Genomic DNA, 27,525 nt, shown 5'->3' on the forward strand with positions numbered 1-27,525 from the left:
TTTTATCTGTACTTTTAAGGGCTCTTTGAAACCTTCCTCCAAAACCTGCTGTGTAACCTCTGTCTCAGGGAATGCCACCAGCATCTTTTTCTACCCAACATTAACCTGTGATAGATTATTGATTTCATACTTCATTCCACATTCCATTTCCAACCAAAATGTCAACTGTTTCCTTCTTTCTAGCTCTTCTGTGACTTAGTTCAGACCACCATCATGCCTGAGTCTGGGATCCCTGCCTCAGCCTCACCTCTTTCCAGCCCATACTGTCATGGTTTCCAGTTGCTCCTTCTAAACACAAATGTGACCTCATTACCCCATCACTCTCTTCTGACCTACTCCTTAGAGCTGTGGTCTCTGAAATAGAGTGTTTACATCCCAGGGTTGAGCTGGGTCATCCATTGAGATGCAGGAAGAAAATGTTAGAACTTCCATTCACAGCTTTTGTTACTTATTTTGAAAAACTTTACCAACATTTGATATATACATTGATACTGGAAACTTAGTGGGTACATGTCTGGTCATCCTCTGACTGTAAGTATGGAGGAGGCATCTTGAGAAGACAGAAGAATTTCTACCATTGGATGATTTCCTGTAGTCATGAGCATTCTTTCTTTCAGAGTATTTTGAACAATTTTAGTTTATGATTAAATGATGTCATTTATACAGAAAATCAAATGGTAGAATATAATACTTTGTAGAAGAATTACTAGAAAAACCTTCATTGCCCCCCAAATACAATGATTATCTGACTTCAAAATGCTTAAAAGAGTTGTCAGACTTAAAGTTGAGCTATTCATTTGTCTTTGACAGGAAGACAAGTGTTCCAGATTTGCTGATATTTTTGTGATAATGAGTCGCCATTAATATTCCTTCTAGCATATATTTGGAAAAAACCCACAAACTTGCTTATTTTATTTCTTCCAACTCAAGATGATGACTTAAGAATGAGCAAGAAAGTAACTGATTTTTAAAGAAATTGATGCTCTGAAGAAAGCTTTTTGAGAATCGAAGTTTGGAAATGTTTCCATCTTTTTAAGAATTTTGTTGTAAAACCAAAGTTGTTATATCATCTATCAAAATTCTTAGAGCTGCACATTTACTAACGTTTAAATATCTTCTAAATGAAGATTTCTGATGAGGTCTGAACCCATTTATAAGGGCTTAAATCCATTTATGAGCTTGGAAAAAATTTATAACATATATGTTTAGCTCTGATAGCCATTGAAGCCTGGTATAGAAATAAATCGAACTTAAAACCTGACGTTTACATTATTATATCACAAACTATTAAAATTTTTTTTAAAAAAGAATTGTGTTTAAACCCATTGCTCTCTAATAAATGGTGAAAGCAGAAAAGTCTTAATTAAATTAAATTAAATTGTAATTAATTTATTTTTTTTTTATTTTTTTATTTTTTATTTTTTTTTTTAAATAAATAAATTTATTTATTTATTATTATTATACTGTAAGTTGTAGGGTACATGTGCATAACGTGCAGGTTTGTTACATATGTATACTTGTGCCTTGTTGGTGTGCTGCACCCATCAACTCGTCATTTACATCAGGTATTTAAAATATTTTAAAATTGTAATTAAATTAAAATATTTAAATTAAATTAAATACTGTCATTAAATTAAAATATTTTAAAGTATTTTAATTTTCTCATTATCCTTTAAAATCCCTGTATTATGTATATTTTATGGTATATGTTTTTAAACATATGACTATAATTAATAGAATAGATAATAAATATAATTTTATTAGATATGCATATCTTCATATAATTTTATTGATAAAAATAGGGGATCAAAATATTTAGATACTACAGGTCTATAAGATACAATGGAAAATTCCTAGTCTGACATACAAAATTCCTCATGATCTGTCCAGTGCCTTAGTTATTCCTCTCATTCCTCATGCACACATTAGACTCCAGCCATCCAAACAAGAAGCCATTGTCTGAACCTTGTGTTCCTTCTTTCCTCTCTGGGACCATGGTGCTCCCTCAGTCTGGAATGTCCATTACCTCATTCAATAGAAGAGCTTCTACTCCATCTTTTAGAGTGAAGCTTGGTGTAACTCTGGCCAGTAAGCTGCCCTGATTTCCAAGTCTGACTTATATACCTTTCCCTGTGTTCTCATTGCATCCTGGGTGAACAATAATTAGGGTGCCATGTTATAATAATCTGTCTCTCCCGAACTAATTGAGAATGGGAACTTTGAACCACTACTCTTTATATTCCAATCTTAAGATTGTACCGTAGCTGGCACTTGGTTAATACTTAGCAGGTGTTTATTGAGTAGGTGGATGGGTAGATGCCTGAGTGTCCAATACTTCCTATTAATGTTCACATATATCCAAGCTTTTTGATAAAGAGTATAAGACCCTTGAAGGCATTGTTCCTGCCTGAGTCAGTCTTATATTCCTCACAGCCTGGAGCATCCTGCTTTTCATACAGTAGGACTTAAGACATGCAGTGTCCTTTTTTTAAAAAAAAGTAAATAAAGAATGAATGAATGATTCTATGTACTCAATTGAATCTTTACAGCCTCTGTTCTTAAGTTGTAAGGTAATGCAAAGCTATTTACATAAGAAAGTAAAGTTGAATTGAGTTGAGAATATGGAAATATTGAAATAAATTATACATTAGATGGGCAACTTGTGAACATTAGAAGAAATGCTTGTAATTAAAGGATGAGGATTTTCTTGATCTTGGTGAAGTTCCTGGTTTCTGGGTCATTGTTTTGACTTTAACTCTTAAGTTAAAAAGCAAATGGTAGTTTATATCTACTGACAATGAAAACTGTAGGAGCCATTTAAAAAAAATTTGACAAGGCAAGAAAAGAAATGGCATCCAGCCTTTGAGAGGAGCACATCAGTTTCTGATGCACTTTCCCAATGAGCTTCTGTGCAGGAGGTCATTGAGAGGGGTCATTTGTGCTATCCACAGCCATGGCCACTACTATATTATTCAAGTGTATAGTAGGATTGTCCTCCCTGCATACTTTTTTAATTTTTAATTTTTGTGAATACATAGTAGGTACATATATTTATGGGGTACATGAGATGTTTTGATTCAGGCAGGCAATGTGAAATAATCACATCATGGAGAATGTGGTATCCATTCCTTCCAGCATTTATCCTTTGAGTTACAAACAATCCAATTACACTCTTTTAGTTGTTTTAAAATGTACAATTAAGTTATTACTGACTACAGTCTGTTGTACTATCAAATAATAGGTTTTATTTATTTTTTCTATTTTTTTTTCTACCCATGAACCATCTCCACCTCCCTGCTAACCCCCCACTACCCTTCCTAGCCTCTGGTAACCATCTTTCTACTCTCTAGGTCTATGAGTTCAATTGTTTTGATTTTTAGATTCTGCACATCAGTGCAAACATGTGATGTTTGGATATTGATGTTGCTTTTGACCAATAAAATATGAGTAGAAATATGTGTCACTTCTGGGCAGAAGCTTTAAGACCATTATCAACAATACTCTTTAACATTTTTTTCTCTCCTGTATCCACCACCATGAGTCAAGGAGCTCCTGATGAAGCCTTCTTAACAGGGTCCTTGAATCAGGATAAAATGTGGTGTTATCCTGCTATCACACCCCCTCCTGTAATGAACATAAAGTGTGAATGAAAAATAAATGTTTACTGTTCGAAGTCACTGAGATTTTAGGAATGTTTGTTACTATCCTGACTGGTACAGTCATGAGTCCCAGTTGATGTTTTCCTTATTACATTGTCATCACTGTAGTATGAGGGTGAATATCACAGACTTTAGTGCCGGACAGCCAAGTTCTCATCTTGTTCCATCACTTACTGGCAACATGACCTTACAGAAGTTATTTTACTTCCCTACAGATACTTTAATCTCTGCTTCGATAAAATGTTAATAATAATAACATCGTCAAGATGAGGTGAATAAACACATGTAGGGAGTTTATAACAGTGCCTGGCCTACAATAAGGACAAGTTCCTTGTCTACTATTTATGAAGGAATTGTAACCTGAGAAAATAAAATGATTTTCCCTATGACCCAGAGCTGGTAAGTAGAATTCCAGGACTAAACTGGTACTGTTGTGTTTTTAAAACCCATACTCCTTGCAACACATGATCCTGGATACATAGTTTAAGCTGACCCTGAGTTTCAATAGTTGTAAAATAAGGCACTACCTGATTGCTTCACTCACAGAACTATTGTGAGTGAAGGATGTAATAATGGATGTTAAAGTGCTTTGCCAGCTAATGGTGAGAGACTATTAAACAGCACATGGTGCTAATATCATTAGGCAATTAACATTATACAGAGAACGCACTGGAGCATCTTAATGAAAAGACATTTAGATGATTTTTATTTTCCCCTACAAAACAAGAAGCATAGCAAGAAGACTTAACATTTTTTTTTTTTTTTTTTCCTGCATGACTTTTCTTTCTCTTTCATTTTACGTCTGGGATTTGACTTAAATAAAAGATAAGAATGAAACTATGTAAAAGTAATTAATAATTTACAGACATTGATCCTCATTAGTAAGGCTACCCCGTGGTTGCAAAGAACCACAAACACACACAATGTATTTCAAGATCAGTTCTTGAGGGGAGGATCTCGGAGCATTCTTGAAGCTAAAATGGAGGCAATTCTACTCCTAGCGACAAGTCTTGTTCAGTCCTTCCGGAGCAGAGCCCCAGGGATGTTTTGCTGTGCCTAATCAGTCACAAATTAAGAGAAAAGGGCTTTAGGTGACATCTGCACCTTCTCTTTCTTCTCTAGACACTCGGGTTCTGGAGGGCAGGGATGCCACCTTCCATTCCCACTTGGCACAAAGCTTAGCACACAGACATAGTTAGTGCTGAAAATTATTTATCAAGTTAATGGAGAAAGCTCAATGGCTTTCTGGTTTCACAGGCCTGTGGCTGTCCCAGGGTGGATCTAAGAGTCCCAGAGAAACAACTGGGTTGCCTTAGGACCTGCTAGTTGGGGGAGGGGATGACCCTCTAAACCTCCTCCTTTCAAATAGAGTAAATTCACTCCCTGTTCTTCATGGTGAGATTCCATCCAAAATTTCTTTTAAATAAAAAATACATGTAATTGTCATTATTATTTTTGCTCACCTCTATCTAGCTGGGGAAAAATCATGCAAAAATTAACAAACCAAAGATTGACAACATTATTTATTTTAACCGAACTATTGAGGAAGCATGTTACAATTGTAAGGTAAAAAATGAAGAGCATTAGATTTTTTTTTTTAATTTAAATGCTTCAAAGGGTTCTTTTTAGACAATGAATCTATAGAAGTTGCTAGAGGACGCATAATCCAGTAGCAATCATTGACCTATACATTAGACAGGAATTCCAATGCTGTAGGGGCTGGAGCAAATAACACATATTTCCCCAGCAATAGCACACAGTCATAGAACCTGCATTAAAGCAGGCCTGGATCTGACATCACACTTCTCCATTTACTGCTTGCGGATGTCAGGCTAGTTGCTCTAGTCTCAGTGTCTCCGTCTTCCCAGGTGCAATGGGGAAGAGAATTGGTCCTCTGTAGAAGTGTTAGGATGGTTCATAAAATAATGTATGTAAAACACTCAGCCTGGTGGATACTCAATACTCAAAAATAGTACCTAGTAGTAATTTTTGGAAGTAATACCATTTTTCAATTGCACAGATTGAATGAGACCAATACAAAATGATGAATTGATCACTCTACCTACCCTTTTCTGCTAAAACTCTGCCTATATCAACTTTAATCACACAGACATAGCTTCAACCAACCCATCAGCGGGGCAGTTCTCAGGCATAAATGGGTCTAAACAGAGTGAACACTGGTTACAATTTAGGCAGAATTGATTGGGCCCCGGTTACCTGGAAAAAACGGTGCCCTTGAACATTCCAGAACAAAGGAAAGGCAAGAGAGTTAGTTATGGAGGTCAACTATGTTCATTGCCCAGGGCATTTTGTACAGACGTGGAATCATCTTCATAACAAACCTGGGTATCACTATGAGAACCATTTTTACAAATGAGAGAACTGAGAGTCATGAGAGGTATATTGCTTTCAGTCACACAGTTATTGATGGACTAGTTAGGATTTCACCCCGGGTGTATGAGCCTGAACCCACTGGTCCATTTCTCCTTCCCTGCATGGCTTCTTTGAAGGGAAATACAGAAGGAAGTATGTGAACTACTGGGGTCTGAGCTGACTCAGCCCAATACATGGACACAGTCTCTACAGATTAATCTCCAAAGCCTCCCTTCTTACAGATCTGAGTTTGCTGAGGGTACTTCAGGAGTCATTGTGGGGTAGGGACTGCCAGTGTGGTGGCCATGGAGCCCAACTTTGCCTTCAACCCTGATCCATTCTATTGCCTCTGCTGGACTGTAGTATCAGCCTGCCTTATGAAACATAGGGTCCATCCACTTCTTGACATGTGAAAGCCACCAAGCTTACCCTGACATGAAATCACTTTGTGATTTCACAAAGTGCTTCCCAATTCATATTCTCATTTTGATAGCCACAGTGACTCTGAAAGGTAGATGCTGATCAAAATTATAAATTTTGATTTTACAGATGAGCGAACTGAGGCTCTGACAGGATTAAGATATGGTTGTGAACTCTCCTGCGCCAGACCTTTTACCTTAATAAGCTAATTTCATCCTGCATTCAAAACGCCAAACATTCTGGGTTGGGGACATAGTTTCTTTTAAATACAACTGGAATGTTTTTTGGAGTTATTACAATTTTCAGATACATAGGGTAATACTCAGGGATAAACATTCTTATGATTCTCTGATTTTGCGTGGGTCTTAATCAACTCAGGCTGCCATAACAAAATTTACAGACTGGATGGCATAAACAAGAGGAATGTATTTCTCACAATTCTGGAGGCTGGGAAGTCTGAGATTACAGTGCTAGCAGGATCAGGTTCTGGTGAGGACCATCTTCCTGGCTTGCAGATGGCTGCCTTCCTGTTGTGCCCCCACAAGGTGGAGAGAGAGAGAGCCAGCAAGCTCTCTGGGGTCTCTTCTAATAAGGGCACTAAGCCTAATTTAAACCTAATTAGCTCCCAAAAGCCTCATCTCCAGATACTGTTTTATTTGTGGTTAGGGCTTCAACACAGGAATTTTTGGGGGGATAAAATTCAGCCCATAGCAGTGTGATTTATTAAATGAGGGAGTAAAGCCTATTTTTTAAAAAAACCATATTATGAAATATCTTTTAAGAGATCATTCCCATTTTAATTAATTTAAAAATTATTTGATATGTTTTGTTTCTTGTCAGTAAAAATAAACATAATGTTAGAGCTAAAAGACACCGTGATCCAAGGATGCTCATGGAATACGGCTCCACCACAGCTGGGGCTCCCGGTATCTCAAAGGGAAAGACAGCTGTGGTCACACTAGACTCCTCTGCCCACAAACCTCTAAGAGCTCTGCCACTTCTCCAATGAAGTGAAAGTGTTGTTAGTATAATTATGTTGGTGCAAAAGTAATTGTGTTTCTTTGCCATTAATACATTTTGATAGTCACCCTGACTCATCTCCACATATTCTAACTCTGTGCTTTTGCAGATGTTATTGCCTAAGGGAGGGAGGAACACTGCGATGGTTAATTTTATGTGTCAATTTGGTTAGGCCTTTGTATCCAGATATTTGGTCAAACGCCAGGCTAGATGTTGCTGGGAAAGTGTTTTTTAGGTGAGATGAACACTTAAGTCAGTATACTGAGTAAATCAGATTACCCTCCAAAATGTGCCTGGGCCTTACACAGTCAGTTGAAGACCTTAAGTGAAAAATTACTGCTGTTCCCCAAGGAAGATGAAATTCTGAATCCAGCCCGCTTTTGGACTTGAGCTACAGTAACAACTCTTCCCTGGATCTCCAGCCTGCTGGCCCGCTCTGCAGATTTTAGACTTAACTAGCCTCCACAATTTTGTGAAGCAATTTCTTAAAACAAATTTTTATAGGTGATACATACCCCGTTGGTTCTGTTTCTCCAGAGAACCCTAACACAAACACCTTCCTGTCATCTCTACCTGTCAAAGCTTCTTTTCTTTTTTGAAATAACATTTTCTTTTTTAGTTATATTAGTTATACATGATTATTCCTAAATATTAAAAAATATAGTAAAGAATAAAGAAGAAAATTAAAACTACTTAATTTCATCACAGAGCTTTATGTCCTTTCTTTTTATAAAAATAGATTTATTAAAAAGTGGAGGTTCCCATTCCAGCAGGGGTAGCTAAAAATAAATAAAAAATTTAAAAAGCTGAAGTTGGCTTAAACATGTGTGCATGTGTATATGTGTGTATTCTACCATGTATACTTTAAATGCATGAGCATTTTTTATGCCATTGAATATTAATGTAAACCATGATGTTTAATGGTTACCCATTTTTCTTTTTTTCTTTCTTTTCTTTCTTCTTTCTCTCTCTCCTCTTTCTTTCTTTCTCTCTTTCTCTCTCTTTCTCATTCCCTCCCTCCCTCCCTCCTTCGCTCCCTCCCTCCTTCCCTTCCTTCCTTCCTTTTTTTTTTTTTTTTGATAGAGTTTTGCTCTTGTTGCCCCAGCTGGAGTACAATGGCAGTATCTTGGCTTACTGCAACATCCGACTCCCGGTTCAAGCGATTCTCCTGCCTCAGCCTCCCTAGTCGCTGGGATTACAGGCATGCAAACCACCATGCCCGGCTAATTTTGTATTTTTAGTAGAGACGGGGTTTCTCCATCTTGGTCAGGCTGGTCTCGGACTCCTGACCTCAGGTGATCTGCCTGCATTGGACTCCCAAAGTGCTGGGATTACAGGTGTGAGCCACTGCACCCGGTCATTACCAATTTTTCTATTTTTTTACATATGCCAGAATTTATATAATCATTTCCATACCTTTGACCATTTATGGCATCAGATGGTGCTGTGGTTTGAATATGTCCCATAAATTTCATGTACTAGAAAGTCTCCAAGTGGCAGTATTGAAAATAGTTCACAGAATAATGGATTCATGGGTTAATGGATTAGTGGGTTATCATGGCAGTGGAAGTGGTAGCTTAATAAGGAGAGGAAGAGGCTTGAGCCAGCACATTAGCTCACTCAACCCCTCATCATAAGATGCCCTGTGCCCCCTTGTGATTTCACAGCGAGTCTCGACAAGCAAGAAGTCTCACCAGATGTGGTCCCTCAGCCTTGGACTTCTCAGCCTCTAGAACTATAAGAAATAAATTCCTTTTCTTTATACATAGTCTGTTTCAAATATTCTGTCAGTAAGCAACAGAAAATGGGCTAATACACATGAACATGGTCAGAGCCTTTGCTATGTCACTTACAAGCTTGCGTCATTGGTCAGAAGATGTTTTCATTCTACCGGAGCTAGAGTTTCATTTGGAAGTTGTTCTTCACAGGGTGTTGGTATTTGTGAAGTAATTCAGGTAGATGATTTAGTATAGTGCCTGGCACATGGTGAACATTCTATCAATATTAGTTTATCAACAATTATTTCTAGATATATTCAATTTTCATTACTACAAATAATTTTGCAAAAAATAAAAATTTCTGTCCATCTACCGAACATCACTCTAATTGAAGCAGGCTTATGAATACTGAATTTAATGGTATTTTGGAACAGAGTGAGACAAGGGACTTTTGGGGGAAATAAAGAAACAAAGAGAGAGAGAGAAAGAAAAGAAAAGAGGAAGAAGTAGTAAGGAAGGGAAGAAAGGAATAGACAGAACAAAAGAGAAAACAATAAAATGTAAGAAAGAGAGAAATAAAAAGAAAGGGAGGCTGGGAAGCAGGGTTAGCCACTCTTGCCTTTAGTAAAAACAATATAATTTCTATTTTTCATTTCTTGTCCTGCCATATTACTTGGCAGGGTGACCCTGCCACAAGGATTAAGACCTTTGCTCTAATTAACTGTTGGGGACAAGCCTGTTACTACTTGGCATTCTGCTGTCATTCCTATGACTTTTTTAGCAATTGCACTGAAAAGACCAAGCTCTGCAATTTTCATTAAGATTAATCAAGAACAACTTTCATAGATCATTAATAAACATTGCATATGACAGAGCCCAGTGTCAGCCCTAGCATCTTCCCAATGATCAGGACTCCCCAGAATAGACACAGGATATGTGAAGAGAAGCCACCTGGAGCCACTTTTCAATCTATGTAATAGAAACTATGATATAAGCCTATTTTAATTAATTTAATTGTATGAACAGACATGCATGAGATGATATTAAGTGTTTCATTGGAAATAAAATTACATTCAATCTCTTTTTTGCCATTCATCTAGCTAATATCATGTTTCTAAAATTAACTATTTTTGGTCGATTGAATTTACTATGAGGCTCTTTTGATTAGGGCTTATTATCTTGTTATTCTCAGATGTTTATTGACTGACTTTTTTCCTCTTTCAATATCAGTTCTGCTAAAGTATTAGGAATGTACCAATGTAGGTAGGATCTCCTAAACTATATGTTGATCCTTTGGCTATTGATGGCAAATTTCAGGCATCAGAAGCAATCATGCAAATCTGGAGTTGGGAGGTGGGCTACCATGATGACTAAGATAGATGGCTTTGAAGTCAGATGATTCCAGAATTGGTGCCCTTGTGCTGCCACTGACTAGTCGTGTGATCTAGATAGAGGTAATTATACAACCTCTGTTAGCTTGTACGGCAGAGGCACCTGACAGTCTTAACTGAAGCATACCCTGAGGGTGACCCTATGGTCTAAGAAGAGCGTTAGTCTGGAGTTCCAAGCTAAGGAATCTGAGAGTGGCCAACATGGAGATCCACCGCTTATCCATGAAGAACAGCCAAACCTCTGGCTCATTCCCCTGGCACACAGGCTGTAAGGGGACTGAGGCCCTTTGCTTTGGATGAAATGGGGATTGCTAGGTAGAGAGCACTAAGTAAAAATGCTGTATAAACAGCATGCTTTTTACAAATGGCAGTTGTCTTTTTGTGCAGGGTGCCACCACTGGACCACCCCATATGTAATTTCCCCCAATAAACCCTATGTCTCATTTGCTGTCTCTAGGTCTCATCTTCAGCCTGAGACACAGTACCATCCCTGCTGGAGGCAATAGGGGTCCAGCACTACATAGCTCCAATTTTCTCATTGGTAAAGTAGGAGCCAACTTCCAGATCTTCCATTCGTTAGGACAAACCCGTCTAGCTATATTGTTTGTTGTTTGCATCCATTCTCATTGTTGCTCTAAACTAGTCTGATTTGTCCATGCTGTAGACATACTTAGTTCTTCAGTAATTGGCCTATCACCCCTGCCTATCTTCTGGAATTTTTATGAGGATTTAATGAGCCAAAGCATGCAAGACATTTATCTCAGTATTTGGGATATAGCGAGTGTTTAAGAAACTCAAGCGGCCGGGCACGGTGGCTCACGCCTGTAATCCCAGCACTTTGGGAGGCTGAGGCAGGCGGATCATGAGTTCAGGAGATCAAAACACGGTGAAACCCCATCTCTACTAAAAATACAAAACAAAACAAAACAAAAGCCAGGTGTGGTGGCATGTGCCTGTAGTCTCAGCTACTGGGGAGGCTGAGGCAGGAGAATCGCTTGAATCTGAGAGGTGGGGGTTGCAGTGAGCCGAGATCACGCCACTGCATTCCAGCCTGGGTGAACAGAGTGAGACTCTGTCTCAAAAACAACAACAACAACAACAACAACAACAACAACAAAACCAAAACAAAACAAAAAGAAATTTAAGCTGCCATCATTATTTTATGAGCATAGAATAGAAGCCATGGTAAAACAATAGGTTTCTGTAACTCAACTGCATCAAATTTTCCAGTATCCAAACTCAGCCTCCCTTGCAAGATTCTATTAAAAATATTTCCATAGTGATAACAGGCAAGCTACCTATTTGAGTTTTCCTCTTTGAAGTTGGGATCTTATTATCCTCATTTTGCAGAAGAGGCCATGGAGGCTATAAGTTAAGTCACCCACCCATCATTACAGACCTAATTACAGGAAGAGGCAGGAAACAGGGTAGGTCTGTTGCTGCCTGTCAAGGGCTCCCCAACCCATCCCATTCACTCAGCATATTTTCTATGTCACCTTACAGTACGATAGGCACTCTTTCAGGGAAACTTTGTCACGATCACATCCAGCAATGAATTATAATTTTAATAAAATGGAATCCTGACTGAAATTGTTGGAGTAGTCAATTGAAAAATAAGTTTAATGTCATGATAAATGTTTGCTTTAATTAAAATTTGTATGTCACATATTGTCTGCTGGGTGACTCTTGGAACTCAGCTTTGATGTGTTATCATCCCTTCCTTTCTATTTCACAGCTGCTGCTCTATTTCAGGTCCTTACTTCTCTCCCCTGGTTTAGTATGAGAATATCCCCAAACCAGTTTCCTTCCTTTTGGCCTCTGCTTCCTCCATTCCAGTGTCAATGGGAGAGAGAGTTATCCCTTTCCACAATCGTCTTCCTGACATCCAGATCTGACCATGTCACTTCCCTACTTTAAGAGTCAGTGACTTTTCATTGCCTGAGGGATAAAGCCCCAGCATATCTTACCCTAACCCTATTGTTTTCATTTAGAATTGTGATAATTACCAAGGTCAGATTCAACACTTAACACACACATACAAACACATATAAACACATATATACCACACATGTACATACATTTACACATACATACACATGTACACACATACATTCATGCACACATACATGCGGCTTTTGCCATTCTTAATAGCTAGCATGACTCATTGTTCAAGCCTTTGTTTCCAGGAAAAAAAATACACTTTGGTTCTTGGTTAAAAAGGCTACTGTGCAAACAGCTCAGTAAAAGGCAAATGACGGGGAAAAAGCTTCCCCTCATACTTGTACTTTTGATTGTCTTGACTCTTGCCCACTTTGCATTTAAAAAATTATTTTTTATTTTATTTTTTGTACATTCACAGATAAAATTGTATATATTCATTGCATACAACATGAAGATTCGAAGCATATATACATGCGGAATGACTCAATCTAGCTAATTAACACATGTATTACCTCACAGTTATCATTTTTATGGGGAGAACACATGACATCCAATCTCTTACCACTTTTCAAGAATAAAATATATTGTCAACTATAGTCACCAAGCTGTGTAATAGGTCTTTTGAGTTTATTTCTCCTATCTAATTGAAATTTTGTATCTTTTGATTAACGTCTCCTCAACCACACTCCAACCACCCCAGCCCCTGATAACCACCATCTCTACTTCTATGGGATAGCTTTTATAGCTTCCACACAGGAGTGAGATCATGAAGTATTTATCTATCTGTGCTTAGCTTATTTCCCTTAACATAATGTCCATATTCATCTATTTTATTGAAAATGCCAGGATTTCCTTCTTTATGGTGTGATAATATTCCATTACATATATATACACCACATTTTTCTTTATCCATTCATCCATCGATGGGCATTCAGGTTGATTACATATGCTGCAATAAACATGAGAGTACAGACATTTCTTCAACATACAGATTTCATTTCCTTTGGATAGTTACTTAGTAGTGGAATTATTAGATCATATGGTAGTTCTATTTTTTAAGTTTCTGAAGAACTGCCACTGTTTTAAATAATGACTGTATTAATTTACATTTCCACCAGCAGTGTTCAAAGTTTCCTTTCCACCACTTCCTGGCCAATACTTGTTATCTCTTGACTTTTTGATAGCAGTTATTCTAATAGGTATGAGTTGATATCTCATTGTGGGTTTTATTTGCATTTCCCTGATGATTAGTGATGTTTAGCTTTTTAAAAAATATAGCTGTTGGCTTGTATGTCTTCTTTTGAGAAAGGTGTATTCAGGTCCTTTGCCCGTTTTAAACTCAGGTTATTGATTTTCTTGCTATTGAGTTGTTGGAATTTCTTAGATATTTTGGATTTTTAACGTTTTATCAGGAGTATAGTTTATAAGTATTTTTTCCCATTCTGTAGATTATGTTCACTACCTTAATTGTTTCTTTTGTTATTCAGAAGCTTTTTAGTTTGATGTAATCCCATTTGTCTATTTTTGCTTTTTTTTGCAACTCTTGTAAATAAAATCTTGACCTTTTTTTTCAGATAGTTTGCTGTTAGTATATAGAAATGCTACTTATTTTTGTATGTTGATTTTATATCCTGCAACTTTACTAAATTTAATTCTAACTTTTTTTTTTGGAGTTTTTAGGGTTTTCTCGATATAAAATCATGTCATCTGCAAAGAGAGACAATTTAACTTGTTCCTTTCCAACTTAGATGCCTTTTAATTCTTTCTCTTGTTTAACTGCTCTAAGTAGGACCTCCAGTATCTATGTTGAATAGAAGTGGCAAGAGTGGACATCCTTGTCTTTTTTCAGATCTTAGAGGAAAATATTGCAACTTTTTATTGTTCAAAAATTTTGTTTTAATGACAGGGTCTGCTCTGTTGCCTAGGCTGGTGTGCAGTGGCACGATCATAACTCACTGCAGCCTCAAACTCCTAGTCTCAAGGTCTCCTCCCACCTCAGCCCTCTGAGTAGTTAGGGGATTACAAGTGCCACTATGTCCAGCTTAGGGGAGGTCAATTTGAAGAACTGAAGCAGTCACCTGTGGCTGCCAAAGAGAATACAGTGGTGCTAACACAGCAACCTCAAATTCCTAGGCTCAAGTGATCTTCCCTCCTAAGTCTCCCAAGTAGCTAGGACTACAGGCATGTGCAACCACACCCACATAATTTTTAAATATTTTGTGGAAATGAAGTCTTTCTATTATTGCTCAGCTTAGTCTCATATTCCTGACCTCAAGCTATCCTCCCACCTTGGCCTCACAATATGCTGGGATTATAGGTGTGAGCTGCTGCACTTGGCCTAACTTTTTCTTATTGAGTATGATATTAGCCCTGGGTTTGTCATATACATGGCCTTTATTATTTTTAGGTACATTCTTTCTATACCTAATTTATTGAGAATTTTCATCATGAAAGGGTATTGAATTTTGTCAAATGCTTTTTCTGCATCTATTGAAATGATCATGCGGTTTTGTCCTTTATTCTGTCATTGTGGTGTATCACATTTATTGATCTATGTATGTTGAAGCATCCATGCATCCTGGGATGAATCCTACTTGAGCATGGTGAATGATCCCTTTAATGTGCTGTTGAATTTGGTTTTCTAGAATTTTATTGCATATTTTTGTTCATCAGGAATAAAATCAGGAATATTTTTGTAATTAATCAGGAATATTCTATAATTTTCTTTTTTGTAGTGTCTTTGTCTGGCTTTGGTTTCTGAATGATACTAGCCTCATAAAATGAGTGTGGAAATATTTTTTCCTCTTCAATTTTTTGGAAGAGTTTGAAGAGAATTGATATTCTTATTTAAATTTTGATAGAATTCACAGTGAAACCATCAGGTCCTGAGCCTTTTTTAGATGAGACACTTTATATTACTGATTCAATCTCCTTACTTGCTGTGGGCCTATTGAGATTTTCTATTTCTTCATAATTCAGTTCTGGTAGATTATATGCATCAAATGAATTTATTCATTTTATTTTATTTGCTTTTTCTTATTTAGTCCAGCGATAGGTCTTTCAATTTTATCGTTTCAAAAACATTCAACTCTTGGTTTTGTTTATTTTTTCTATTTTTTTTCTAGTCTTTATCTATTTCTGTCCTGATTTTTATTACTTTCTTTCTTCTACTAACTTTGGACTTAGTTTGTTCTTGTTTTTCTAGTCCCTTGAGGTGCAATGTTAGGTTGCTTATTTGAGATCCTCTTTTTTGATGCAGGTGTTTATTACTGTAAACTTCCCTTATATAACTGCCTTTGCTGTATCCCATAAGTTTGTTATGTTGTTTTCCAATTTTGTCTCAAGAAATTTTAAAATTTTCCTTTAAGTTCCTTCATTGACCCATTGGTTGTCCAGGAGCATGTTGTTCAATTTCAATGTATTTGTGAATTTTGTGAAGTTCCTCCTGTTATTCATTTCTAGTTTTATACCCTTGTGGTCAGAAAAGATACTTTATATGATTTGAATCTTCTTAAATTTGTCAAGATTTGTTTTATGTCCTAACGTATGACCTATCCTGGATAATCTTTCATGAGCAGTTGAGAATAATGTATATTCTGCAGCTATTGAGTGAAATGTTCCATATATGTCTATTAGGTCCACTTATTTGAGAGCATAGCGTAAGTCTGATGTTTCTTTATTGATTTCCTGTATGGATAATCTGTGTACTTCTGAAACTGGGATGTTGAAGTCCTCTACTATAATTATATTATGGTATTATCTTTCCCTTCATATCTATTAATATTTGCCTTGTATTTTTAGGTGCTTTGATGTTGGGTGTAGATATATTCACGATTGTTATATCCACTTGCTGAATCATCAAAGTCTATTTTATCTTGCATAAGTATAGGTATTCCTGTACTCTTTTGTTTTTTATTTGCATGTAATACCTTTTCTATCCTTCACTTTCAATCTATGTGTGTCCTTGCAGGTAAAGTGAGCCTTTGTAAGCAGCATATAGCTGAGTCTTGTTTTTCATTCATTCAGGCACCCTACGTTTTTGATTCTAGAATTTAATGCATTTACATTACAGGTAGAGACTTACTGCTGCCATCTTGTTAATTGTTTCTAGTTGTTTTGTAGATCTTTTGTTACTTTCTTCCTCTCCTTTTGTCTTCCTCTGAGGTTAAGTGATTTTCACTAGTGTTATATTTGAATTCCTTGCTTTTTTTTTTTTTTTCTTTTGAGACAGACTCTCACTCTGTCGCCCGGGCTGGAGTGCAGTGGCGGGATCTTGGCTCACTGCAAGCTCCGCCTCCCGAGTTCATGCCGTTCTCCTGCCTCAGCCTCCTGAGTAGCTGGGACTACAGGCGCCCGCCACCATTCCTGGCTAATTTTTTGTATTTTTAGTAGAGACCGGGTTTCACCATGTTAGCCAGGATGGTCTCGATTACTCCTGACCTCGTGATCTGCCCGCCTCAGCCTCCCAAAGTGCTGGGATTATAGGCGTGAGTCACCGCGCCTGACCCCTTGCTTCTATTTTTTGTGTATTTACTATAGGTTTTTGCTTTGTGGTTACCATGAGGCTTACGAAAACATCTCTCATTTGTAACAGGTTATTTTAAGCTGATGGCAACTTAATTTTGAACACACACACCCTACTGTATATTTTTAATCCACTTTGTCCAGCATTTTATATTTTTATGTCAATATTTGCATTTTAATATTGTATATTTCTTAACAAATTAGCGTGGCTATTATTATTTGTAGTAGTTTTGTTTTTTATCTTACATTACAAAGATGTAAGTAATTTACATCTTTTTCCAAGTTTGAAAAGTTTTCTGCTACTATTTTTTAAAACAAGTTTTCTACCCTTTTATCTTTCTGTTCTTCTCCTAAAACCCACAGGACTTGAATATTTGATCTTTTGGAGTTGTCCCATAAATCCTGTATTACTGTAGTATTAGAGTATTCTGAATTTTACTTTGTACTTATTTTTACCAGTGAGTTCTACACTTTCAAATGCTTTTATTATACTCATTAGCATCCTTTTCTTTCAGCTAGAACTTCCTTTAGCATTTCTTATAAGGCAAGTCTGTTGGTGGTGAATTCCCTCAGCTTTTGCTTGTGTGGGAAAGTCTTTATCTCCCTTCATTTCTAAAGGACAGTTTTGCTAGGTACAGTATTTTTGGCTGGCAGGTTTTTCATTTCCCTTCAGCACTTTGAATATATCTCCCACTTTCTCCTAGCTTGTAAGGTTTCTGCTGGGGAGTCTGATGTTAACCGTATTGGGACTCCTATATGTGGTATTTGCTTCTTTTTGTTGTTGTTGCTTTCAGGATCTTCTTTTGGTCTTTGATTTTAACAGTTTGATTATTATGTTTCTTTGACTATTCTTATTTGGGTTGAATCTGATTGGAGATCTTTGACCTTCATGTACCTGGATATTTACATCTTTTTCCAAGTTTGGAATGTTTCCTGCTACTGTTTGTTTAAATAAACTTTCTACCCCTTTATCTTTCTGTTCTCCTTCTAAAATCCCCATGACTTGAATATTTGCTTTTTTGATGTCCCATAAATCCTGTAAGCTTTCTTTATACTCCTTTATTCTTTTTTCTTCTTTGACTGCATATTTACAAATAACCTGTATTGGTGTTTACAATTTCTTTCTTATGCCTGAGAAATTCTGCTGTTGATGTTCTCTATTGCAGTTTTCATTTTGGTTATTATATTTTTTGGCTCTAGGCTTCTTTTTAAAAATTATTTTCAATCTCTCCATTAAGTTTCTTGTTCTGGTAACTTACTATTTTCCTCATTTTATTAATTTTTTTTTGCATTTTCCTTATATTTGCTGGGATTCCTTAAAATAGTTATTTTGAAATATTTGGCAGGCAGTTCACACATCTTGATTTCTTTAGGTTCAGTCACTGGCACCTTATTTTGTCTCTTAATGATGTCATGTTTCCCTGATGATTTTTGACCCTCATCATTGTGCCTCAATCCCTGCTCAGTTGAATAAGTAAGTTCCTTATTATAGTCTTCACAGACTGAATTTTCCTGGGAAAGCACTATGGCAGGTGTGGTGCTGCAGCATTCCAGAAGCCTGGGGCAGCTGCAGCCAGAGTGACATCGCTAGAAACATGGTACCTACTACATGGGTATTACTTCTGGGTGGGCCAGAAGCCTGGGACCACTGAGGCTTGCCAATTGCTAAGGGATGTCCAGAGGCCAGGTCCACTAATGTCAACCTAATAGTGGTGTGTACCTGAGATCGGGTTGGCCAAGCAAGCTTGTAGCCTCGAGCTGTGTGGTCCTACCTGCCACTGGGGCATGTGTAGAGGCTTAGTCTGTGGTTACCAGCCTGGTATATGGTACCATGAGGGTCTGCCTAGTGCTGGGTTTTACTGTGGCAGGCCTGGTGTTAGGGTCCAAGGCAAAGTCCTATGCCCACTTCCTTCTTTTTTCCCCGATGGTATACTTTTCTGCACTCTGCTGCTTGGGATAGGGGAAGGATGATATGGGTAATGTAATATAAATTTGTCCTGCCTACTCCCTTTAATGTGCCTTTTCTTATTATTGTGCTACAACTGAGTATTATGACATCTCACTTGATTTCCTTAGCTCTTTTGAAGCTATTTTTACATATGAATACTTGCTCAAATTGATGTTTCTGTTAGAGAATAATCACAGGAGAGTCCTATTTCACTAACTGGCTTTACTACTCCTCACCCACTTTGAAACCTGCCAATGCTCTAACTAGCAGTAGACAACCTTGGCCTTTCCTAATATTGGCACCCTCTCCTCACATGTCTGTGGTTGTAGAGAATTTCTATAACATGTTTGGATTGATCAGTGAGCAAGAGACTAGGGTCATTTTGAGTGTTGGTTTGCCATTTGAACAAAAATTATAGATCTCACCTAAACAAGGAAAATATTGGAGTTATTAGATATAGTGACTAAAAATCCAAATGCCATCTTACCATCAGAACACTGGCCCTTTGTTGTCTTCCTGCACTCTGGGGATTGATGGTATCCTAACTTTGAGAAAATGTCAGAAATAGGGACAAGGAGAGCTGCTGAAAGGGGAGGACAAAACTTCAAACAGGGGTCCATTTCCGACAGCATATAAAGAGGGTGAACATGAAATCTGGGGACACCAGTCAATAAATGGTTTATTAACCTAACCTTATGATATATGCAGTATAATATTATGAACATTTCCAGTCTTTATAGCTTCTCTCAAGTTTTCAAATTGGAACAAGCAACTTTGCAGCTGAATAAAAAATTCCATCTTGTGTAAGCTGTAATTGGTTAAGACTATTAACTTTTTGATAAAGCTATGTAACTGGCACTTCCTTGTAAACACATTAAGGTGCAAATATTGTTCACCAGCCATTCCTCAGAGTGAAATATTTGACAGTAAGACTGGAAACTATAGAAGTCTGAGCCAATTACAACCAAGGTTTGCCTAATTCCAGGGCTCCTATTAATTCCTTTTTAGCATGCTTTCTTGCTAACTAGAATAATTAATACTGGACCTCATGTTACTTAGATTAGAATCAAGGAGTTGTTTGGATATTAATAGATTTTGATTCATACAGTTTGAAAAAGACTTTGAATCATTTCTCACTGTTCAATTTCAAAACTCCAGAAAGGAGATCTTAAATTCAATAAAATGATCAGGAAGAATAAGGTCCTCTCCAGAAAGAGAAATAATAATGCTCTAAGTACCTTAAAGTATTTGATTATTGATATTCATTTATTTTCCAATGTTATCTCTGTAACATATCTTTTACTTAAGGCTAAGATACAAACCCTTATGACAAGTCTGTAGAAAGTTTTGCTACTTAAACTCTGATGTTTTTGTGGCTATAAATCACAGATTTTCAGAACTGGTGGAGACTTTAAAGTTGTCTGACCTGATTTTCTTATTTTGTAGGCAATAAATTTAATTGTTCCCCTAAACGACACCCATGCACAAAGACCTCCGTGTGATATGTTTATCACTGTATTTCTAGGGCTTAGCCCAGTTCCTGACACATAGTGGAGCTCAATAAACATTTGTTGATGGGTTTACTGATTGACAGAATAAGGCTCACACACCTAATTAGTTGTAGAGATCTCTGATCTTCTGGGTATCAGTCTGTATTAGTCTGTTCTTGCATTGCTATAAAGAACTACCTGAGACTAGGTAATTTATAGAGAAAAGAGGTTTAATTGACACATAGTTCCACAGGCTGTACAGGAAGCATGACTGTGGAGGCCACAGGAAACTTACAATCATGGCAGAAGGTAAAGGGGAAGCAGGCACATCTTACATAACAGAGAAGGAAGAAGAGAGCAAAGACACACTTATAAACAACCAGATCTCACGAGAACTCACTATCAGACAACAGCAATGGGGATATCCACCCCAATGATCCAATCACCTCCCATCAGGCCCCTCAGCCAGCACTGAGGATTACAATTTGACATGAGATTTGGGTAGGAACACAAATCCAAACCATATCACGGTCCATTGTCCCCCTTTGCGCCAGTTAAAATATTATTACAATTCATCCTAGTTTTCAGGGAAAAACTCTCAAATGTTCAAATTTGCAGTTAAAAAACATCTGCAGCCTTTTCCATTAACCAAAACCTGAACAAAAGGGAATTCTGTGTTGGAATGCATAGATTCCTCTTTCCATAGTTCCTAAAGTGGAGTACTTCTGCATCTCTACAGAAGACAGGGAGATAGTAGAGAGGACATCTTGGGTCTCTTTATCTACCTACCTACTTGGTATTAGGGATAGTAAAGGGTTTGATTTCCATCATACACTTCATAGAAAAGTACCATAAATTCTCATCCCACTTGTGCATCTCCTGATTCCATTTTTTTGGGTTTATAGGAGACTTTCAGATAAATCCCTTAAATGAGGCGTAAGGCCTCTGAAATTGCTACTCAAAATTTTTTCTTTCCATGCAGACCAATGACATAAGAAGACTGTGACAACTGGATATTTTTCTTGAGATATGATAAAGCTCTACATGTGCCTTTCCAGAGGTAGGCTGCTGTCACTATGGACACATGCCTTCTGCTGATGGAAAGGTACTAAAAGGATTTCGGAAGTTCCTAGTCTCTTTGCCCTTTGCTGGAATGGTAATCCAGCAGTCTTCAAAGAGGCTTGGATGCAGGCAGAATTACTCTGGATCCACTTTGATCACCAAGCTGGCCAGCCCAGCCTAATGTAGTCTGCGGTGATGGCCTAATGTAGGGCTGGAAAACTTGACCAGATAATGCTTAAAATTCTATTAGAGATGGTGTAAAGGGAGAAAGAAGGTCCTTAGAGTGCTTTTGTCTCCTGCTCCTCAGATTCCTTCTCTTCTGAAAGAATAAAAATATGATGATACCCAGACAAGGAAAGAATCCCAAATTTTGACCTTAAGACACCCAGAACCATGGCCTCTGGGTCCGTCCTCATAGTCCACCTCCCTGTGCCTGGTCTTGTGAGTTCCTGCTGCTCCCCTTTGCAAGACAATGTGCTATAGCAACTGCACACCCTATTCAACTGTTTGTAGAAAACAGACAAGGCCCTTCAGTTTACAAACAGCACTCCACTTGAAGACTGTTGAGTGACCATCTTTGGCACATAGCTTTCATTTAGAGACTGTACTCCTATTGCCCACTGCCTTCTTTCAACAAAACGTGGTTTTTCCTCTTGGTAGCTTCTGGGAGAATATGATGTTTGCTAGTTCGTTTCCTTTGTGAAAACTGGGTTGTCTGTGGAAATATCTTTTACTGCAGGTGGGAAAACTTCATGTGAAAAGTTCAAATCTGTAAAGCTGCATTTTGAGAAACCCTCTATTATACTGATTTTTCCATGGTATTTTCTAATTCCACCTTTAAATCTCTCTAAAGGCAGTGGTTTTCAAGGTTGGCTATACCTTTGTCTCATGGGAGAAGCTTACAAACAGCCCATGGTCTTCCCTAGATCAATTAAGTCTGAGTTTTTGAGGATGTTAGTCACCCAAGCACTGACATATGTGTATGTGTGTGTGTGTGTGTGTGTGTGTGTGTGTGTGTGTGTTTCTGCCTATGCATCCTCTTGTTACTGCTTTTGCTGTGGCTTTGTGAGGACATGACACTTAGAGGCTTTGCAACCAGTTTGGACCCCAGGAGGAGTGCTGACAATACTAAGGTTCTGTCTGAAAGTCACACACAGCCTAGTTCCAGAGTTCTCAACCCCAATAATTCCTTCTTCGTTGATCCATCATCTATTTGTCAGATATGCTGAACAAAACCAAAAGCACTTGGCACACATCCATGAAGCCAAGCCTGGTGGAAGTCTTCTAGTAATTTCCTATTGGCCATAGGATAATGTGCAACTCCTTAACATGACTGAGAAGGTCATATGGGCTCTGGCTGCTGCCAGCCTACAGTCCATTTGTCACTACTCTTTCCACCCCAGGCTTCACGGTAGCCATTGAAGCACATCCTGGTTTCTGTACATGTCCATCCTCTCTTGAAAACTCTCCTCTCCACCTCCAGGATCCTGTCAATGTCTACCCACCTTTCAGTCAACAGCTTAGACATTTCTATTCTGGAAAGCCTTCCCCAACATCGCACATTGAATTAACTTCCTCCTCTATTTTTCCCAAGCATTTGGATTTGATTTATCATGAAGCTTAGTGTTCTGCATTGAAATTTTCTATTCATTCATTCATCTCTCCCTCTGCATTGTAACATCCCTGAAGGTAAGGACTATGCTCATCTTGTTCCTTGCTGAATCTCCACAAGGGCATTTGTAATACAAACTTGTAGCACAAATAATTAAAAGTGAGGTAAACTCGGAAAACAATGATGCTAACAGGTTCATTGGTTTATACGGGAGAGCTAAGGGGCACACGGTTTTTGTGAAATAAGTCAAAGGGTTCTGCCTTTCACCATATATATGATTTACCACAAAGGGTAGATGGAGTGGCGTGTGATCATGCACATTGAAGACCCAGGTAACATGGAGGGGATCACAAATTACCTGATGGTTTTGATCATGCTGAGACCCATTTCAACACAGCAGTGGGCATGGTCCTGGCGGGGCTCAGGAAGTCCAGACACGCAGTAGTAGCAGTCCCCCAGAATTTTAATACGAAGGCAGTGATGCTCCTGGAAGGAACAGGATAAGAGGGAAGGGTCTATGTCAGCAGAAGGATCAGTTCTTCAGAAAGGTTGAGAAAGAGGCAGGACTAGGTGGTCTGCAATTTGGGGTAAGGAGCACCTACCTTTGAAATACACTTCTGTCTTTCTAAAATATTTGAGGTGTAACCTAAATGGGGGTTTGAAGGACCCAGAGGTAGAGTGGAATCATAAAAAAATTGGATTTTGAGCTCAAAAGCTACATGGTTATATCCAAGCTTTGCTATCTACTAGCTCTATGGTCTGTACACCTATCACTTGGCCAGGCCTGACAGAGTGATCATAGTATCTCCTACAAATTCAGCCCCAAACAATGTCTCTCTTCTCAGAAGCAGCTGTGAATTAACAGCTTTCATCAGTCTTTAGCTTAATAATAAGCACTTAAAAATGTACATCACTTAGGGAATCCTATTACTTCAACTTGATAAAGTTCCTTTCCAGCAAGGACACTGGCACTTTATGAAGAGGAACTGAGTCTTCTTATATATCCTTTTATTCACGTATTAATTTATATGTTTGTTCATTGAAAAAATTAAAAATCAACTGGGCATCTATAATAAGGCAAACATTGGCCCTAACACAAAGATGACTAATAATAGCTCCTATTATGCTCTATAAATAAAACACAGTTAATCCTCACAACAACCCTCTAAGGTGGGTTGTTTTTCCTCCGTTTCAGAGGTGAGAAGTAGTTGTTAGTTTGGTGGATTTCCAATCTTAAAGACACAACTCTTACAAAATTTCAAAGAACAACAAGGGTTAAGAAAGTAATGCAAGCTTTTATATTGGATAGGAAGCAGGTAGATGTTATAGGTTCTAGAAGAAAGAGAACTTAAGGTAGTATAGCATGGCGAGCCAAGAGCACTGGTTTAGGAGTCACGCTGCACAGGATCAAATCTCAGATACCCCCTCCGTGTTTTCGGTGAGTCTTTGGGTAAATTACCCAACCTCTGGGCTTCAGGTGCCTCATCTATAAAATGGGGATAATCATAGGGTCTGTCCCATTGTGCCACTGTGAGGGCTGAGTGAGATGATGCAAGTGAAAGCTCAGTACAGGGCCTGGCAGATGGGGCACTCAATTAATATTGCCTCTTTCTATAATGAAGACTTGGACTCCAGGCCTGGCTCCTTCACATATCTGTTTTTCATCATGGACAAGTGACGTTTCCTCTTGGTTTCCTTGGGCAGATTGTTGGGACTGAATGACCTCTGAGATGCCTTCTAGATCTGAAGTCCTAAAGGCTTATGGTTCTATGGCTGTGTGGGAAAAGCAGGGCCCCACAGCTGGAGAAGGGGAGTTATTGATAAAAAGTGCCCACTGAGAGACCAACAGTACTGTTGATGTCCTTGTAGCAGGAAGCTGTAAAGCACTGTGTTGGTTTCACAATCTCACCAGGAGTTGGACATTATGTTTGGGTAATGGATAAGTAAATATACTATCCCAAGGAAAACAAATATTAGACAGGGAAAAGAGAATCAGAACTGTCTCTGGAACTTCCCCGTCAGATTTCTGGAGCCTTATCAACATTCCCAAATGGGCCCAGATGCAATCTTCAGAACTCTGACAGCATGTACAGCCATCCCAGGATTATTTTTAGGAGACCAGAGCTCCTGTCTACTGGCTGCTTCAATGCAGCTAATTTTGCAAGACAGGTGACAATGAGGTCCGATTGATCAAATAAAAGAAGCTTAAGGCCTTCAGTTATTTCTTCTAAGACCTTGAGAGTGTCATGATCAGAATGGAACTTAGAAAGTTTCTTGTTCATTGGTGCTAGCAGTGCCCAGATTTGTGGAGTTAGTGGGACTGTTATGAAAAAAGAAATCAGAGGGTTCAGAGATGTTGTAGAGTACATTTTTTTTTTTGTCAAGAAAATATGAACAATCCATCAACAAACACCAAAAACAGCAATCCAAATACTATCTACTATCCCCATCACTTACAAAGACATATCCTCAGAATAAAGGCACGGTTTTCTTTTTACCTAAATAAATGTAACATTATGAAAACTCACTGCATTGCTCTTATCATTTTAAAAATCTTATGCCCACAAGTTTAAAATTTCCAGTTTGTGTGTATGAAGCAGAATTTGAGAACCAGTGTTCCAACATCTTATTCTGATTTTGCAGATCCGAGCACTGAGACTGGAAGGCAGGGATTGGTGACTTCATCTGCAAATGGTCTTTTGGGTCATTGGGTTGGTATGTGAAAGAAAGCCTGGTGCCATCAAAACCAGATGCATGTATTGGCCTGTTGCCTGTGTGCTACAGGGAGGGATGAGGGAAAGGGGCATAACAAAAATTACTTTGGTCTAAGAATCTGACATCTGCATTCCAGGCAAATTTACCTGCTGTTTGACCTTGGATAAGATACTGAAGCCACTGTATGAGGGTTTCAATTCCTCATATGTGACAAGTGCCAAAATAATCTGTCTTGTCCTTAATACATAACAGAGTAAGCTTGGCCGTCACTTAACAATGACAATGACAACTGGCACCCGGAAGTAGCCTTCTCAATGTTCAACATGCTGCTCCTTATCTTTTTTCGTTGAGCTTCACAATAAAACTCTGAACATGGCAGAGCAGGTAAAGTCACATCTGTTTTACAGATACAAAAATCTCAGTGGAGAGAGGGGAAGCTTTCTGTGCTACAGAGGAGCTAGGTAACAGTAACAACCTGGGCTGGACATCACCCTCAGCAGCTCTGAATCTGTGATCTCTCCCTGAAAACAGAGGTGAAAGCACTTTGGAAAAAATCTAAGTCGGGACAGGAGCTAATAGTCGCTGAGCACATACAATGTGCCAGGCAATGTGCTAAATACATTACACTTATGTGACTTAGTCTTCAGGACCACTTTCTGAGTCACGTGCCATTTTACAGATGGGAACAGCAGGCTTGAGGGAAAGGCCACATGGCAAGTAGGAGGCAGAAGAAGAATTCAAACCCGTGTTCGTCCGATTGTGGGGCTCCATGCTCTCTCTTGTCAAAACTGCAGGAATTATGGCAAAGTCCAGAATGGTAGGTCTCCTGACAAAAGTGTGTTTTAGAAGGAGATTGTGTAAAATAGTTGATTACTCTTCTGAGGCTGACATTGAATAACGATGTGATGATGTTCATGTCCAGGGTTTGTTGTTCTTCCAACAAAAGGTGGAGCTGGTAGCCTCCTTGAAACTCTTTGGATCCCAAATACATGGTTGTATATATGCATATATATTATATAAAATTATTTTATATATAAAAATAAAATGTATGTAATATATATAATATATTAAAGGCCTGGATTCTTATCTGTCAAGGTCTGTCAATTTGCAGATACATTTTTCTGATCAAATACTATGAGCTGTCAGATGACCTGACAGTAATATCCAAATAACTTATTTGTACCAGAAACTACCTTGAAAAGTTCACATACAGGAAGCCAGATTGCTTTGGAAAAAAATATTCAAAAAGAAAAATAAAGTAGGGTGAGGATCTTCTTGAAAATTTTATTGAGTTGGCCTTATTGCAATGCTTTCCTCCTGTCTTGATGACTTTGACATTATCAAAATCTTGGAAAATTCCCAAGAGTTTATGAAACTGCACATACAGACAGTAGATAAAAATTAGGAGATGAATGCACCAAATGATCAAAGATGGTTATATTGTTCACGGGGTAGAATTACAAGGATGTGTACTTTGCATTGTGTACATCTTCGATGTTTGAATTTTAATATAATGAACACGTGTAACTTTAATAAGCAGAAAAACTCAATAAAAATGAAAAAGACTTTCAAAGCAAAAACATTAGTGCTATCAATGTACTTTTTAAAAAAGTTAGAAATCCCAACAAATTTTATAGTATTTTATCTAATTG

At 38.0% G+C, this 27,525-nt stretch overlaps 1 protein-coding gene across 2 annotated transcripts in view; it reads right to left on the reverse strand.

Annotated features, from left to right (window-relative positions):
* Positions 1–27,525, reverse strand: part of ADCY8 (adenylate cyclase 8) — a 259,466-nt gene that overhangs the window by 135,146 nt on the left and 96,795 nt on the right. For both annotated transcript variants that reach the window (XM_025394556.1, XM_025394557.1), the window contains exon 5: positions 23,517–23,644. In XM_025394556.1, coding sequence (XP_025250341.1) covers positions 23,517–23,644 — 128 coding nt within the window. The remainder of the gene's footprint in view (positions 1–23,516; positions 23,645–27,525) is intronic.

This window comes from Theropithecus gelada, chromosome 8, assembly GCF_003255815.1.
Source record: "Theropithecus gelada isolate Dixy chromosome 8, Tgel_1.0, whole genome shotgun sequence".
NCBI classification, from domain to species: Eukaryota; Metazoa; Chordata; class Mammalia; order Primates; family Cercopithecidae; genus Theropithecus; species Theropithecus gelada.